This window comes from Pygoscelis adeliae, unplaced genomic scaffold (genome assembly GCF_000699105.1).
Source record: "Pygoscelis adeliae isolate BGI_AS28 unplaced genomic scaffold, ASM69910v1 Scaffold387, whole genome shotgun sequence".
Taxonomy (NCBI): Eukaryota; Metazoa; Chordata; class Aves; order Sphenisciformes; family Spheniscidae; genus Pygoscelis; species Pygoscelis adeliae.
In genome coordinates this window covers 563,287-577,949 of record NW_008825115.1, presented here as the reverse complement: position 1 = coordinate 577,949, position 14,663 = coordinate 563,287, and the positions used below count along the sequence as shown (strand labels likewise).

The 14,663-nt window shown below is 49.9% G+C and overlaps 1 protein-coding gene across 1 annotated transcript in view; it reads right to left on the bottom strand.

The window, feature by feature from the left end:
* The window catches only part of EPHA10 (EPH receptor A10), a 43,976-nt gene that overhangs the window by 23,922 nt on the left and 5,391 nt on the right, over positions 1-14,663 (bottom strand). The window contains exons 2-3 of the mRNA XM_009328233.1: positions 13,899-13,963; positions 11,913-12,582 (exon numbers count right to left, since the gene is read on the bottom strand). Coding sequence (XP_009326508.1) covers positions 11,913-12,582; positions 13,899-13,963 — 735 coding nt within the window. The remainder of the gene's footprint in view (positions 1-11,912; positions 12,583-13,898; positions 13,964-14,663) is intronic.

Genomic DNA, 14,663 nt, shown 5'->3' with positions numbered 1-14,663 from the left:
TTCCTTCTTCTTCCCCCAGCTTTATATGCTGAGCGTGACGCCATATGGTGTGGAATATCCCTTTGGTCAGTTGGGGTCAGCTGTCCCTGTGTCCCCTCCCAGCTTCTTGTGCACCCCCAGCCTGCTCGCTGGTGGGGTGGGGTGAGAAGCAGAAAAGGCCTTGACTCTGTGTCAGCACTGCTCAGCGATAACGAAAGCATCCCTGTGTTATCAACACTGTTTTGAGCACAAATCCAAAGCACAGCCCCATACTAGTTACTGTGAAGAAAATTAACTCTACCCCAGCCAAAACCAGCACAGGCATCAAAGTCTGAACACTGGCGCGAGATTCCTGCTCGCACCCTCTGTCAGGCAGAACAGAAAAATCCATCTTGTTTACAAACTTGACGGGACCTGAGCACTAAATCCAGAGCATACTGCCGCCACACCTCGGATTTAAAGGTGAGCCTGACAGTCACATAAATTTGACATCTCGTAGGAAATTGAACGTTTTCAATGAGAAGCATCTTTCAGGCTGTTCCTCCCTGTTTTCTAGTAAGTAGGAGAGGAAAGTTTACAAAAGTGTCTGTCAGAAGATATGTCGGTTAATAACTGTACGAAACGCCTCGATTTGCATTTCCCAGAAACACAGGCACGCCAACACTGTGCGAGCGCGTTCCATGAGAAGCCTGGACACAGCTCAGCCTGTGGGCTTACTTGTTAATTTTGTTCCTTGGTTGTCTGAATCTTACGCTTGAGAAGCACAAAAGCACCCCAGCACATGTGATGCATCATATGTGTATCTCCGTTTCTTTTCTCAGATAAACTCCCACCCTTTTCCACCTCATCCTACAAGTGTTTTTCTTAGTCCCCAGCTGGTTTAGGTGTCCCTGTTATTTCACAGTGCTCGTTTTTGCAGTGGGTATGTGGCAGCTCTCAAGAGATCAGGCCATCAATTTATAGAATGAAATTCTCTTTTTTGTACACTATTTTCTATCCTATTCCTTGTCCTCTGGTAATACTGCAACTTAATTATTAAATAATAAAATTCAATAATACATTCTCCTAGAGCCAAAGAGAAGCAGCTGGATGGGTCAGACAGATTAATTGCCTCTCTCCAGCTCCATCATCGCTGCCCACACAAGCTACTCCCTGTTCACCAGGCGTGCCTTATTCATTTCACTGACAGAAAGAGCACATGTTCCCTCCTTGATAGAACACTGTACGCACACACAATCAAACTAGTAGCAGAACAAGCAACATTGATTTGTGCTGCAGCTTGGCAGATTACCCAGCACGATGCACCCACGGGAAGGGTTTCTCTTACCAGCTCATCTGCCGCAGCTCCTCAGACAAGAGCGGATGGCTCTATCGAGAGGAGAAGGCAACATCCTCTCTCACGCCCAGCCTGTGCCACAGGGAAAGCAGGGGCAACTGAGGATGCAGAGTTGAAAAATGCATGGTTTCCTGCTCAACTGGCATGGGACAGCTTTAATTTTCCCTCCCCAGCAGTTCAGACATCTCCATCTCACAGCACTATGAAGCCTGCCAACCAGGTTTTTCTGCCAGCGGCTCCTAGCCATAACCTTCCTCTCCAGCCAGGGGCTCGGAGTCACAGCTCCAAGGATGCTGAAGCTGCACCTTCACCAGCAAGGATCTCAACGTTTTCTAAGCTACAGCTAGCTGAGTGTACAAGTTTTGGCTTAAAAAATGGCAGAAGAGATCCCTGGCTGAAATCCTGATTAATCAGCAAAAGGGCATCAGAGTTTGAGCAGCTTTATCTTGTTAATCAATGAACAGTGATTAAAAGTGACTCGCTATGTGCATCAAGTAGGACAACCTGACTGCAGGACACAGGCTCTGTAAGCTCCAGGGTTGATCATAGTCACTGTTCAAGTGAAGCATGGCCAAGATTTTGCATGCAGCAGTAAAATGAAGTTATTAATCACCCTGGCAGTATTTACCAGCTGGTCAGCAGCCTTTTACATTGTGCACTTATCAAACCCATTACTGCAACAGTTGACTACCTCAAACAATTAAGTTAACCTTTGTTTTCTTTTTGAAGTGTGGGAACATTAACCACACTGACTAGTGGGAAACTGGGATTCTGTACGTATCGACGCAGTTTCTGTAAGGGTGAGCATGCTGAAGCACAACACCCAGCCCAGGGCAGCCAGGTGGTGGGTCGAAGGGTCCAGCAGCAACCCCGCTGCTGGGCAGAGGGGAAGGGAAGGGGCACGCAGCACAGCCGCAGCTCTGTGTAAGCATGCCCGTGCTAGCGTCAGCACCTGGCGAAGACCATGGCCTTGAGTCGGCTCCTCTGGGCACCACAGGATAAACACCTCGCTGGCTGTGGAAGGCGTTCGCTGTCTCAGCAGTGAGCTCCAGCAAGACCCTTGTAGCCATGCCTACCCCTCCTTGCTGTCTGGTATCATTTTCTTCATATCAGAGTTTGTTGGTTTGTTTACACCCTCAGCATTTAGTCTTAATGCTTTTGATGGATTCTGCCTCGGTTTTTTTCCTCCCCAAACTGTCTCAGGTCAGCTTGTTGACCCACAAACCTTGCAGATACCTTCGAAGAAAGAAAAAAAAACACAAAGGACACTGCCTGTGTAAGCACTATTGAACTTATTCATGATGCTGAAATCCTGCAGACAGTGGAAGAGCTACGTGCGTGCCAGCATGAATCAATAACGCCTGCAATTTCACCCAAAACGCCTATACAGTCATTTATAATTAACACTACAACTCAGTTGTCTTCCAAAATCAATTCCTCTCCATTTTTTGTCATGAAATTGTATTTGACAAAGTACATCTACTTTTAACATGTGTTAATTTTCCCTGCTGAAGTAGGCATTCATAAAAACGCCATGAAGAGAGCAGCTAGGAGAAACAAGCAGTCGGCACCAAGGGGGTGCCACAGCGAGAACCATTACAGCACCCAGGGGTCAAGGCACCCCAGCAGACCAACAGTCCCTCCCGGTGAAGGATGGACTCAGAGCACAGAATAAGGTTTCAGTGCTGTATTGAGCTGGTGAAAGAGCCTTGTCCACAAATGTCCTTGGGCAATAGAGAGGCTCCTGTCTTCCCCTTGCATGCTGGGTTTGCAGTCTTGCCTTGTCTTATTGCAAAAACTGTAATCAATACTTTGCAGGCAGAGACCAATGCTGTTACAGAGCCCCACTGTGAGGAAGGGAAAAAAAATCGCATCCAATTTCTGTGCCTGTGCAAGAGGGACAAAGTCAGCATGAGGGAGAGATCAATACGAGCACTGGATCGGGTCTCCAGCTCCTCTTACCCTGGTACCTTGCCTGCCAGGATGGGTATTTCAGGCTGTGAATTCAAAGGCAGCTTGTCTTCCACAAACTTTTTTTTTTTAATAACTGATTTTCAATACTACTTTTCAGCAGCCTGCAGTCCAACACGTTCCCAGCATCTCTGAAACCTTTAGGACAACACTACTCTATAATTTTTGCCCTTGTTAAATCATTTGAAGAGCACTGAAATGAAAACCTATGTCCAGAGGCTAGATCTTTGTGCATCTCCAACAATGAGCTCTTAATAGCTGAAATTAAATTCAGTGATTTAGACCAGCAGAAAATTAAATACCCAAGAATATTAGTAAGACAGTCTTGAAGTATCTAAAAGAATGCATTTGCTCGAACTCAGTGCTACGGCAGTACTGAACAGAACCTCATTGCTATTTATGCAGGAATTCTCCTCAAGGACACACTAAAGTAGGCACATCCACTGAGCCAACTGCAATTTACTGTTGTCTCTTTCAGTTCCCTAATGTATCTACCAAATGATTCCCTGCAAAGGACTGACTGACCTGCATCTCCAATGCACCCTACTCCTGCCAAGTGCTTTATCCCACACAAACTCCCTTAGCCATGGACGAGATATGTTTCCCCCTGTATTTCAACAGAATAACCAGCATGTCCATCCAGCAGCCAGGGATCTATAACCCCAAGCCTGACAAGAATTCTGCAAACGAATTGTGATGCTTGTAATTTTCTGAGTAGTTTCCTCTAAAATTAAGTGTCAGAGTAATTTGTGTCTGGCTCTGCCACAATTTCCATAGCCATAATTATTTCAGACACACTGTAAAACAGCAATATAATATGCAATCCCGAATAATAAATATCTCCAAGCTTGATCATTACTCCAAAAAAAGACTGAACAGAAAGCATATTTTACACGGGTGTTTCATACGCATGACTGATGGAAAGCAGCATCTACCATAAGGCATTACGGCTACCACAGAGGCTGCTAATGGGCAGATGGAGGCGGATACTCCAAATTCATTCAGTGCAAAGCTTTCCACACCTTCAAACTGTCATTTTGCCCAGGTCACAAAGGTGCTCCAGCCGTGTTCTGCTAGAACACAAGACCTAGGATGAGAAAGCCAAACCATAATTCATAAAGGAAACTGAAGTATAAATTTCCTCAGCAATTATTCCTTCAGCAGCAGACACAGATTTACTCCCACAGCCCCCACTTCATGTGTAGCCCCCGTTTCCCATCCCACTATCACCTAGCGCAGCCACGGTGTGCCTGGCTCCAGCCCTGAAAAGTGCTGCTAAACGTGCACATCAGCACCAGCCCACGAGTGCAGCGTCTGTCTGTGCAGGATGCCAGTGGCTGCATCAGTGATGAAAGTAAAACCTGGAGCTTTGTGCAACCTACAGAATCCCACGAGAAAAAATAAACTTATTATGCATAATACTCAAGCATCAGTCAGAAGACAAAATAAACTCCAGAAGCACATACAGGTTTGTAAGCTAATGTATAAAAGATGAAACAAATCAAAAGCCCCAAGCGCTGTACATTTGGATCCATCTTTTTTGTATTTAAATGGAAAAGCAAACCTCAGGCTTCAGGAGGTATCCTTGCACTAAATGACAAAACACTGTAATTTAGTATTCTACATTTCTTTAACTTTCAGTTGAACTATTTATTTTCTATCTAAGGACACTGTAGTGACATGATGCCTTGATGGGACACATGCAACGCACAGGAAAGCACCTTACCAACACCGCTTCCCACTCCCGCCCCAAACTTTTGCTCAGCAAGAGCAAGCCCTGGCCATGCAGAGTACACATGCACTCGATTTCCAAAAACATCTTCAAGAAGGAGACAGCCTGCTCAGGAAGTCTCCAGCTCATACGGTCTTCAGATGCTTTCCTTCCCCCTTCTCTGCTACCAGGCAAAAGAAGTGGACAATTCCCAGAACAACAGGAGGGACTCGGGTTGGTATAAGGCATCGCACTTCCACCCCAGAAGCTCTCCCCAGGCTGCAGGAAGCACGGCCTTTGCACGCACCCAGAGACTGCTCTTACACATCCCTGCCGAGCTGCCAGCCGCAGCAGGAGCATCGCTGCCCACCGGCCCCTTGCAGCAGAGAGCTGCTGATGCGCAAGGCAGCCATGCAGCCCTTGAGACTTACAAGGACACAAGCCTCGCTCACAGCTTGCTGTCATTAAGAGAAAGATGGTGTCAGGAGCTCTCAAGGACAGGCCACTGCTTTTGGACTTTTTTCTCTTTTTTTAAAGTCGATGTCTGCAATTCATTGGCAGAAGGAAAGGCACAGTCACCTCCGGGACGCACCAGCCCAGCCCAGCGGCACGATGCGGGCAGGAGGGTGCTGCCAACGCACTGCCACTCCCCAGGCAGGAGCTGCCCGCTGCTCTCAGGAGCTGCCTGCTGCCCACAGGTCCGCGGGATCCCCAGTCTGCACACTGCTGGCTCCCGAAGCAAAAACTCAGCCCAGGAGGTGCGGGCACACGCTCCCCTGGGGGGGGGCGGCCACCCCCCCCCCTGCCGAAGCAGCCTGTGGCTCCTGCCTTTGGCACAGCCCCCTCTCTACCTGCATTTCTGCTTGCCTCTCCACTGCAGACGCGGGGACTTAACGATTGCATTTCCCTCTCCCGAGGAAGGGGAGAGACAAACGCTGCTGTCTGATGTCAGCAGCCAGGCAAAGGCACTCGTGGAAGTCTCAACGGACGAGCATAAAACAAACAGGTCCAACACCAGAGTGGTCTCTCTCCCCTCATTCAGCTTGTGATGCTCAGCAGCAAAAAGGCAAGCACTAGAAGGGGAGGTATAACAGGACACAAATGGAAAGACTGGTTTTTTAAAAAGCAAGCACTTTATTGTAGCGCTTCTCTTTGAAAAATAAAAATCCAAATCCTCTTTTTTACAGAAAAACTTTCTTTTAAATTTGCACAAAATATTGACCAAGTTTATGTCCAAGTAATGCCTGGCAGCAATGAACAAACTACTCTATTTCACAGTATTTACAGCTGTGTTTTTGTTCACAAACCTACTACTCACAACAGGCAGAGATGATCTTCTCAAAGGCTTTGCTTATCCGTTTGTTCCCCTACTATTCAAGAAACCAAGCACAGGAAAGATAATATTGACTTTCCTGAGGTATCTGTAGCAAGGCATGATCTGCTACGAGAGAAGTGTTCTCACTGCTCACTGGCGCTAGGACAAGAAGTTATAAGGTTAAGTGACTGCCCGGGCGATTTGTGTTAGACACGAGGAGAGCAAGGTGCTAGGACAGGCTGCACAGGCAGGCAGCAAAGGCATCACTGAAGGGCTTTGAGAGGAGGATAAACACTCACCAGAGCCAATCCCAGGGAAAACTGCAGCACCCGAGAGCCCCAGCCACGGCAGGCAGAAGGGAAGGGAAGAGCCCAGCCGGGTGCCTTTGCATGGGCACATTTTGGTAAGGAATTACTGGGGGGGCAGCTGAAAACAGGTTAGGAAAACAGCAACAACGAAGGACCACGTCATTATCCAGACTGCGCTGTCACAAATCTTGTCTCCTCATTAACAGCAACAATTATAAGTTGACATAAAGTGTAATTATACTACACACAGCATTAGATTCATCAGGCAATTACAGCCATTAATAATGCACCCCAGCCTGATGAGCAGAGCAGACTTGCAGTCCGGCGTCCTCCATTTTTCAGCAGACCACTGATGAATCCCACAGTAGATTAGAGAAGCTATTTCTTGCCTGCTGCACAGTGTCGAGTGTGCATTACATTTTGTATCCCTAGCAGTTACCATTAGCAAAGACTGCTTTCTTCTAATTAGCATTGACTTGTGCCTTTCATCTTATCCCTACATTTCGAGACCAGCAGCTGTGCCAGCTCGCCTTGTAAAGCCCCCCAAAGTCCTTTATGCAGAAGTTGCCAGGAATTAACCCAGTACAGACTAAAGACAGTCCACTTCAGCCAGAGGAAAACACCCCAGTCGCAGACGCACAGGCTTGCGCCAACGGCCTCACATGCTGGAGCCTTCTCCAAAGCGCGCCTGCGCCCTCCCGGGAAAGGCTCTGTGGGAAGACTTGCCTCCAGCCCTCAGAAAGTCCCATTTCCATGTATGCAAACAGGCAGAGCAGCTGAAAGGTTATCTGCGCAAGGGAAACCTACAGGAATACCCAACACAGTGGGACGAAGCGTGCAAATCCACCCAGCCGAGCCTGGTAACTCGCGCTGGTTTATCACAAACGTACAGGAAGGGGGTGGGAAAAGGAAAAAATCCCACAACATCAACACCTTTCCCCTCTCTATCCTTGAAGTTTCCTTTCAGGAGAGCCCAGAAGACCAGCATGCTATATAAGCAAAGGTGCAAAAGAATGAGTCTAAGGGCAATCATTTTGTCTAGCTTTCTCCCTAAGTGAGATACAGTAAATCTTCCTTGTGTCCTGTCCATGGCATGTTGAATCCGACATGCTGCTCAAAAATCCATTCAGTAATGCAGAAAAGGGGGGGGAACTTCTTTTATTCCCCTTTTCAAACAGCCACCGTGGACATCAGCAGCTGCTCCTCATGCCCACAGGCTGCCACAAACAGCAAGTCACTGATGCGACTTCTTGTGCTAGGTTTTCCTTCCCTGAAAAGCAGCAACGCTTGCTGCTTATTGCAAGGGAGGAAAAATACATGCACATGTTTAGCTGGGCCATAGAAGAGAAGCAGCACTGGCCAGGGACCGTCCTGAGCACCCATGTCCCCGCTTGGCCCAGGCCCTCCCTCACTGCCCGGTGCCTGCAGGCCCACAGCACCGGAGGTGTCAAACCTGGCCCGGCTGCCCACACCAAATTCACTTTAAAACGTCATTTAAAAATCCTGATAAAGCACTAGAAAGCTATTTCCTCCCTAGAACTGGTTTCACTAGTGTCACCCCTACATAGGCAAGGGATACAGCCTGCTAATTAGACCATCATCTACTGGAGCGAGCGCAATGCCAGGCCGCCCAGCGCAGGCGACGCCGGTGAAGGAGAGCAGAGCGCAGGGGCATTTCCCCAGCACACCGGCAGCGCAGAGCCAGCTCCCGCCGCTGCTGTCAGAAGTGGAGGGAAATAAATTGAGAAGGAAATTTAGCTACAGCACAAATTTACGTTTCTGTCAAAGAAGAGTGGCTGACAGCTATTTTTGGAAACTGGTCTCCATCATATTAATTCAACGTCCAGCTGAAGTTGTCTCATTTGCAGCAAATCTAGCTGGTAAATATTAACCTTGGGCTTTGTTGAAATTCTCCTTGCAGATATTACAAGGGATTGGATGGAAAAGATGAAGCAGAAAGAGACAACTTCACAGCAAATGTCAGGCAGATCCTCCACATCACGGTTGTATTTACACAAAAACTATTGCAATACGCCACAAAGTAAATGGCATGAAGGGCCCACAGCTCATGCCTGGTAAACTTAAGGGTAAAAAGACATCAGTGCCGAGAAGCCTACCAAAAACAAAATAGGGATGGACAGGTGATCATCCACAGCGCAACAGGACTTCTCACTTGCCTGCCATGCATCTGCTGGAAATAGGTTTTAAGATCAGAGTAAGTGCAGACCAGCATCTGGCTACAGATATACGTAAGACAAGAAAAGAAGTCTAAATGTATTTACAGTGACAGAATCTCTCCTCTTATTTGAGAATAGATGTTAAACAGATGCTAAAGCTGCTCGGTTCCACCCTAGAGATGGCTGCATTTCAACTGTCAGTGAAGTGATTCATCAGAAACATGCAAACCCATGGAAGCCTGTCAGGTATGCTGGGGTTTCTTCAGAGAAGCAGTGCGATATAGAAAGATGGACAGTAAAAAGGCTCGACTTTCTCACAGCAGTAATTAGCAGTGCCGTAAATCCTATTAGTCTCTTTTCATCTCTCCTAATTCCAGTGTGAGGATACAAATGTTCTCTCAGCGGCAGGATGATTTCAGCACTTAAATCACGGTTACAAGGATACTAGCTTTATGATTTAGTTCAAACAGCTTCACCAGTTCAGTGGGAAGTAAAGCTTGTTCCTCCTGCAGAGAAGCCCGCACCCCCCACACCTCGCGGCTGCTCCGCGGCTGCCACCCGCGCTGCCGACCAGGCACAGCCCTGCCCGCTGCCGCCCGCAAGCACTGATCCCAGCCCCTCCACCACGCCAAGGGCGCCAGCAGCAGCGAAGCCCCCCACCGCCCCCAGCCAGCTGGGCTGGGGTCAGACCGGCCGAGGGCCACAAACAGCCCCTCTGCCCGGCGAGCGCGGCCCCGGGGCACTGGCCTGCCCCTGCAGAGGACACTGTCCTGTGCCCTGGCTTCAGAGCACAACGACGGAGGGCAGTGCCCAGCCGCGAGATGGCCTGGGGAAACTTCTTTGCTTCTGCCGTCCGATTTCCTTTTGATTTAGACCCGTGAAGCTGCTCCACACGCTTGGCCCTAAGCACCACCCTGGATCCATCCCAGATCCGGCCGGCAGCCAGGCCCCACGGGGTCACTGCATACACAGCCACTCCAGCAGTCGGCAGGGCGGACGGGAGACCGATTTCAGACACCAGCACGTCCCATGCTGCAGGTGCAGCCAGAAAGGCCTCAGAGAAGATGGAAGGATAAGGGAGAGCCAGGAGCTGCGAAGCGGCACCCAAGACAGCCTGGAGAACTGCCAGCTGCCCCTGGCACAGGATGGTGGGGGGTCAGCCCCCAGGCTGCCCCTGCTCCCCAAAGCGGTCCTTGAACAAACGCAGGGTCCAACCTCTCATGGCCACAAGAGCTGTGACAGAGACTGTGGCCAGGAAGTTTCACAGACAAGGAGGATCCAGCAGACTCACACCCGCTGAGCCCTCCAGAGGCACCGCCGTGGAACCACAGTGGTGGAGCCAGATTTGCTGTGCCATCACCTGGCTGTTTTAACATCCCCAAACTCCCACTGTATTTACCTGCCTCCAGCTCAAGGGCTTTTGTCCTCGTCGAAGAATTTCCGCAGCCCTGGATGCTTTCATCAGAAATCTTTTAAAGTTATTCACTTAGTGCTATGCTAATGCAGGGCTCTAAAAAAACCCAAAAACTTTCAACCCTTAAAAAATTATTTTCTGATATTTGACCAGACGTTAGACGCTGTTCCACAGAGAGTGACTAATGACCTGCTTTCTGTGAGAGAGGGAAGAAAAACTTAATTATGTCCATTAAATTACTTCAAATATTTTTCCTTAGAGAATATGAATTATTTAAACTCAACACAGAGAAACCTGAAACATTAGCAAAAGCCTTCTGGGACTCGCTATGTAAATTCCCACTCCAAACAGATGGGGAAAGTATGTTGAGCTGCCACGCAGCCACAGAAGCAATGAACAGCACTGAGATTTCAATTCGATAAGTTTTAATAAGGTCTTCTTAAGGAGGGCACCAAGCAAATAGCCACTACCCGGAGCGCTGGGAAAGGCATCCCACATGCTGGAGGAAGGCGGCACAGTGGGCACAATTTAAATCTGAAAAGCCTCAAGGTAGCTCCTGAAGGACAGACCTGATTCCTCAGGAAAAGCTCACTCTCCTACCGTACCACACGCCTTAAGCACAGGGGAACTGTACCTGTTTGGGACTTATTCAGCTAATTTCCTCTCAATTCATCTTCTACCAGGTGAAAAGGTAGAGGTCCAAGGTATCACCTGGACACCAGGCATGGGCAGTGAAGGGTGTTTTCAGGCGTATCTTACTGAAGAAAACATCTCTTCTCACACATCCCAGCTGGTGGCCTGACCTCTCCCTCTGCCCCAGAGGAGCCTTGCTAACAGGGCAGCGATGTATACTGCCAGTTAATAATTGATAGCCAATTACACCTTTCAGAGAAGAAAAGCCCTTGGGTGCTGATGGACAGAGGAACAGCCGTTCCTGGGGCAGGAGATGCACACCCACCACCCCGCACCGCACGCAGAGCGGCCTCCGCTCGCCAGGGACCGCTGCCGGCTCGTGCTGGCACCTGACTCGGTGCAGAGGCAGTTGAGACCATGCTGAGCTACGATGAGGTCCTGACCATGAAGCAGGAAGGTGCCCGGGAGGAGGCATTAGCCCACCTCTCTCTTCTCAGAGGCTCACACACTCCGAGAGGAGGAGCACGGCAGCCCATATCCCGCACTCTCAGGGCTGATCCCATGCCTGGGTCTCACCTGCCTTTGAAAGAGAGATGGAGGTGGTCACAGCACCAGGTTCATTAGAGGGATACCCGTTAAGGTAGAGGTTATATCCATTTTTACAGCTGTCATTAAACATAACCTTGCGAGCTGTAAAGTCATTGAATTATTAAGTTGTGTCTAAAGCATGACAATGGGGATACTAATGTTCTAGAGTAATTTTATAGTTACAGATAAAGCTGTGGGAAATGCCTGACGGTGTTCAGAGCTTTGGCACTTCTGCCCAGCCAACACCGTGCTGCAGGGCAGCTACCAGCAACGCACCCCATTTACCCAATTGCCACCCTTCAAATTAAGGTCTGGCTGTTAACTGGGGAGCTGCAATCAACCAGAAGAATCATATTGCTGACAAAAGGCAATTCCACTTGTCTGAGCTGTGCTCAGGCACCAGGCGGACTGGAGCAGTCTGACAGCAACATGGACCGAGACAGACAAAAACTGCCAGAGGACACCAACGGCCACTTTTACCTCTGCATCCCCCATCCTTCTCCTCGAAGCCAGGACCACACGTGCACTTCCCTATGGGGACCAGCCACTCGCCCTCTGCGCTGCAGTGCATCCTGGGGGGATTATCCACGTCCACTTCGGCGTGAGTGACACAAGTGCCCTTAACTTCCACCAAAGTCGCAAAGGCCGTCTCCGCCACCGTGTCCGGAAACACGGCCAGGTTCTGCATGGTGGCAAGGCACTTCTTGTAATAGACCCGCACAGAGACCAGCGCCACGCAGGCACCCACGTCCTGGAAGCCCAGGTGGAAGCCTCTCTTGCTCAGGTGCCCAATCTCCCTCAGCTCGGTGTTCAGCTTCATCTTACGCTCGCCTAGGTCCCCCTGTGTGAAGCTCTCATCAGCAGCAATGGTGTCGATCTTGGTGTGCTTGCTCTCATGGACGCTACGGCCCAGGTCGGAGTCAGACTCGACGTAGTACAGATTGAAAGTCTCCTTGCAGGTGCCCATCACACCAGGGATGCTGTTGCAGTCCCGCAGGGTGAACTTCAGCTCGATGAAGATCCTCTGGCCGTCGCGCCTGGCAATCCAGCCCGTCTGCAGCCAGTTGTTCTGGTTTGGCTCCATGACATTGCAGACCTGGTACGTGCGTATCGGCTTGTAATTCTCATCCACGCCGCTGATTTCTTCCCACTGGGGAAAGAACACGAAAGAGCTGTAACAGCTCAAGAGCTGTCGTGAGCAAGAACCAGCCGCCCCGGCAGAAACACGACGATCAGTATAAATATCACCACCACAAGCCTCTCCACCTACAGGCCATTATATCATAGGCACTAAAAGTCCTTAGCCCACCAAACCACAAGCTGTAGTAACACAGCAGTGCTGCTGGACCACTTAACACCTGAGCTCTTTGCAGAGGTGCAAACATGGAGACACAACCAGAAAGAGGGCACTGACATCAGATCTTCTAAAACAAAGTCTAATATGAAACCGGACACATCATCTGCTGAGAAGCCAGAGCCTTTATCTCCCACATGCCCCTCAGATTTTCTGTCCCTGGGAAGGTCCATCTGCACAGCATTACCACACAGCCTTATGCCAGATGGGGTTGGGCTACCGAGAGAAGTCAGAGATGGCCAAGGAGATGTGACACCAGTCACACCATCACACAAGGACAAATATCTTCATGGCAAGCATGAAGCAGCTTCTCTGTCAGGAGAAGTTTTAGCCAGAACAGGACAAATCCTCTAGCTGCAAGTGCAATGGTATTTCCCCAAAGTTACCAGCAGAGATTCTGATCAATGAAATGATGATTCAACCCTCACAGCCTTAAGGATGACCTGGCAACTTCCCAAAGCAATTCTTTCTGGGGGTAAATTTATGCAAGATTGCCAAATGTACCCAAAACAGAGTTTCTTCTGCGGACTAACAGCTGGGCAATGCAGATGACTCCAGGATCTATCCACTATTCCCTCTGAACGGTTTGTTTCCATTCTGGAAAATGAACCCAAAGCAGCAAGGAACACAACTCTGACTTTCCCGACACACTCTCCTGAAAGCAGCTATAGACTGACCCTGGCAGCGAAGCAAGGACCTGATAAAACACACCCTACGTGATGCAGAGCTCCTGATGATCCCACCCCAGCCACAGCCCTCTTCCAAGAGCTGAACTGATCCCCAGGAGCTCGCGCTGGCGTGCAAACTACAATACAAAGCCGTAACTGGCTGGTGTTTATTTGCTTATTACAGGAGTGTAAAATTTGTTTTAAGGAGCCGTTCCACATTGGTTGTACCACTCACATAACCACTACTTCACTTCTCGCTCTGCTCCCCGGAGTGCCCAGCACCGAATTTTTTTGCCCGGACCCCCCCCCCTGCCACAGCTCAAGGAGAGCCTGTGGCTGCCAGCCCCCTCCACCAGCTCCACGTGCAGACTTCAAATACTGCTGACCACCGAAAGGCAAACCCTCTCTAGCAGCGCAGAGGGACGGCCCCACCTCCACACTTACCCCGTTTGACGGGTGGGAGGTCCAGCCCAGCTCCGCTTGCGATTCCTTTGAGTCCAGCAGGACGACTGCAGGGAAGACAACGCATTAGAAAGCAAACTCACTAAGGCAGGAAACACCAGTAAATATCCACCCGGCCCGCCCGTTGGGAAGCTCAGTGCCGTGCACCCCTTCCCGGACACCCACCTGCCTGAGCGGTGGGTCAGGTCCCAGAGTGCGGGGAGCAGCTCCCGCCCCAGCTCCACCCGCCATCGTGTCATCGCATGAGCACCAAGCACTGCACCCAGCAGGACGCACGCTGCAGAGCTCTAGGCTGCACATCCAGACCAGACCTCGCAGTTACGCGATTAGCACCCTAACCTAACGAGGATGACGCCCCAGGGAAGGCTGCAGTCCTTTCCAAGGCACTCTGCAGGACAATCCCTCCGACACCACCAGCCAACGCTGCAACTGTACCGTGTCCGTAGCATGCGTATCTCCTGGAACTGAAAGGTACTGGCAGCTGCTTTGAAACACAAATTTCCTTGAAAAGACTACATCCAATTTCCACAAAACGGCTAATTCTCTGTTTGACAGGAAGAGGTATTTCCCCCAGATTCACGGTTTCACGATCCTTCCACAGCTAGCCAACAGAAGCAACCCCTGACTGTCAAGCTGCGTCTCGCCTCAGATTCAAGACCCCCGCTAACGCCCGTGTGCGGAGGGCGCGTCCCTGGCCGGTCCTCCGGGCCACTCTCCCCGGCGCTGAGGCAGGACAGGTCTGCCCAC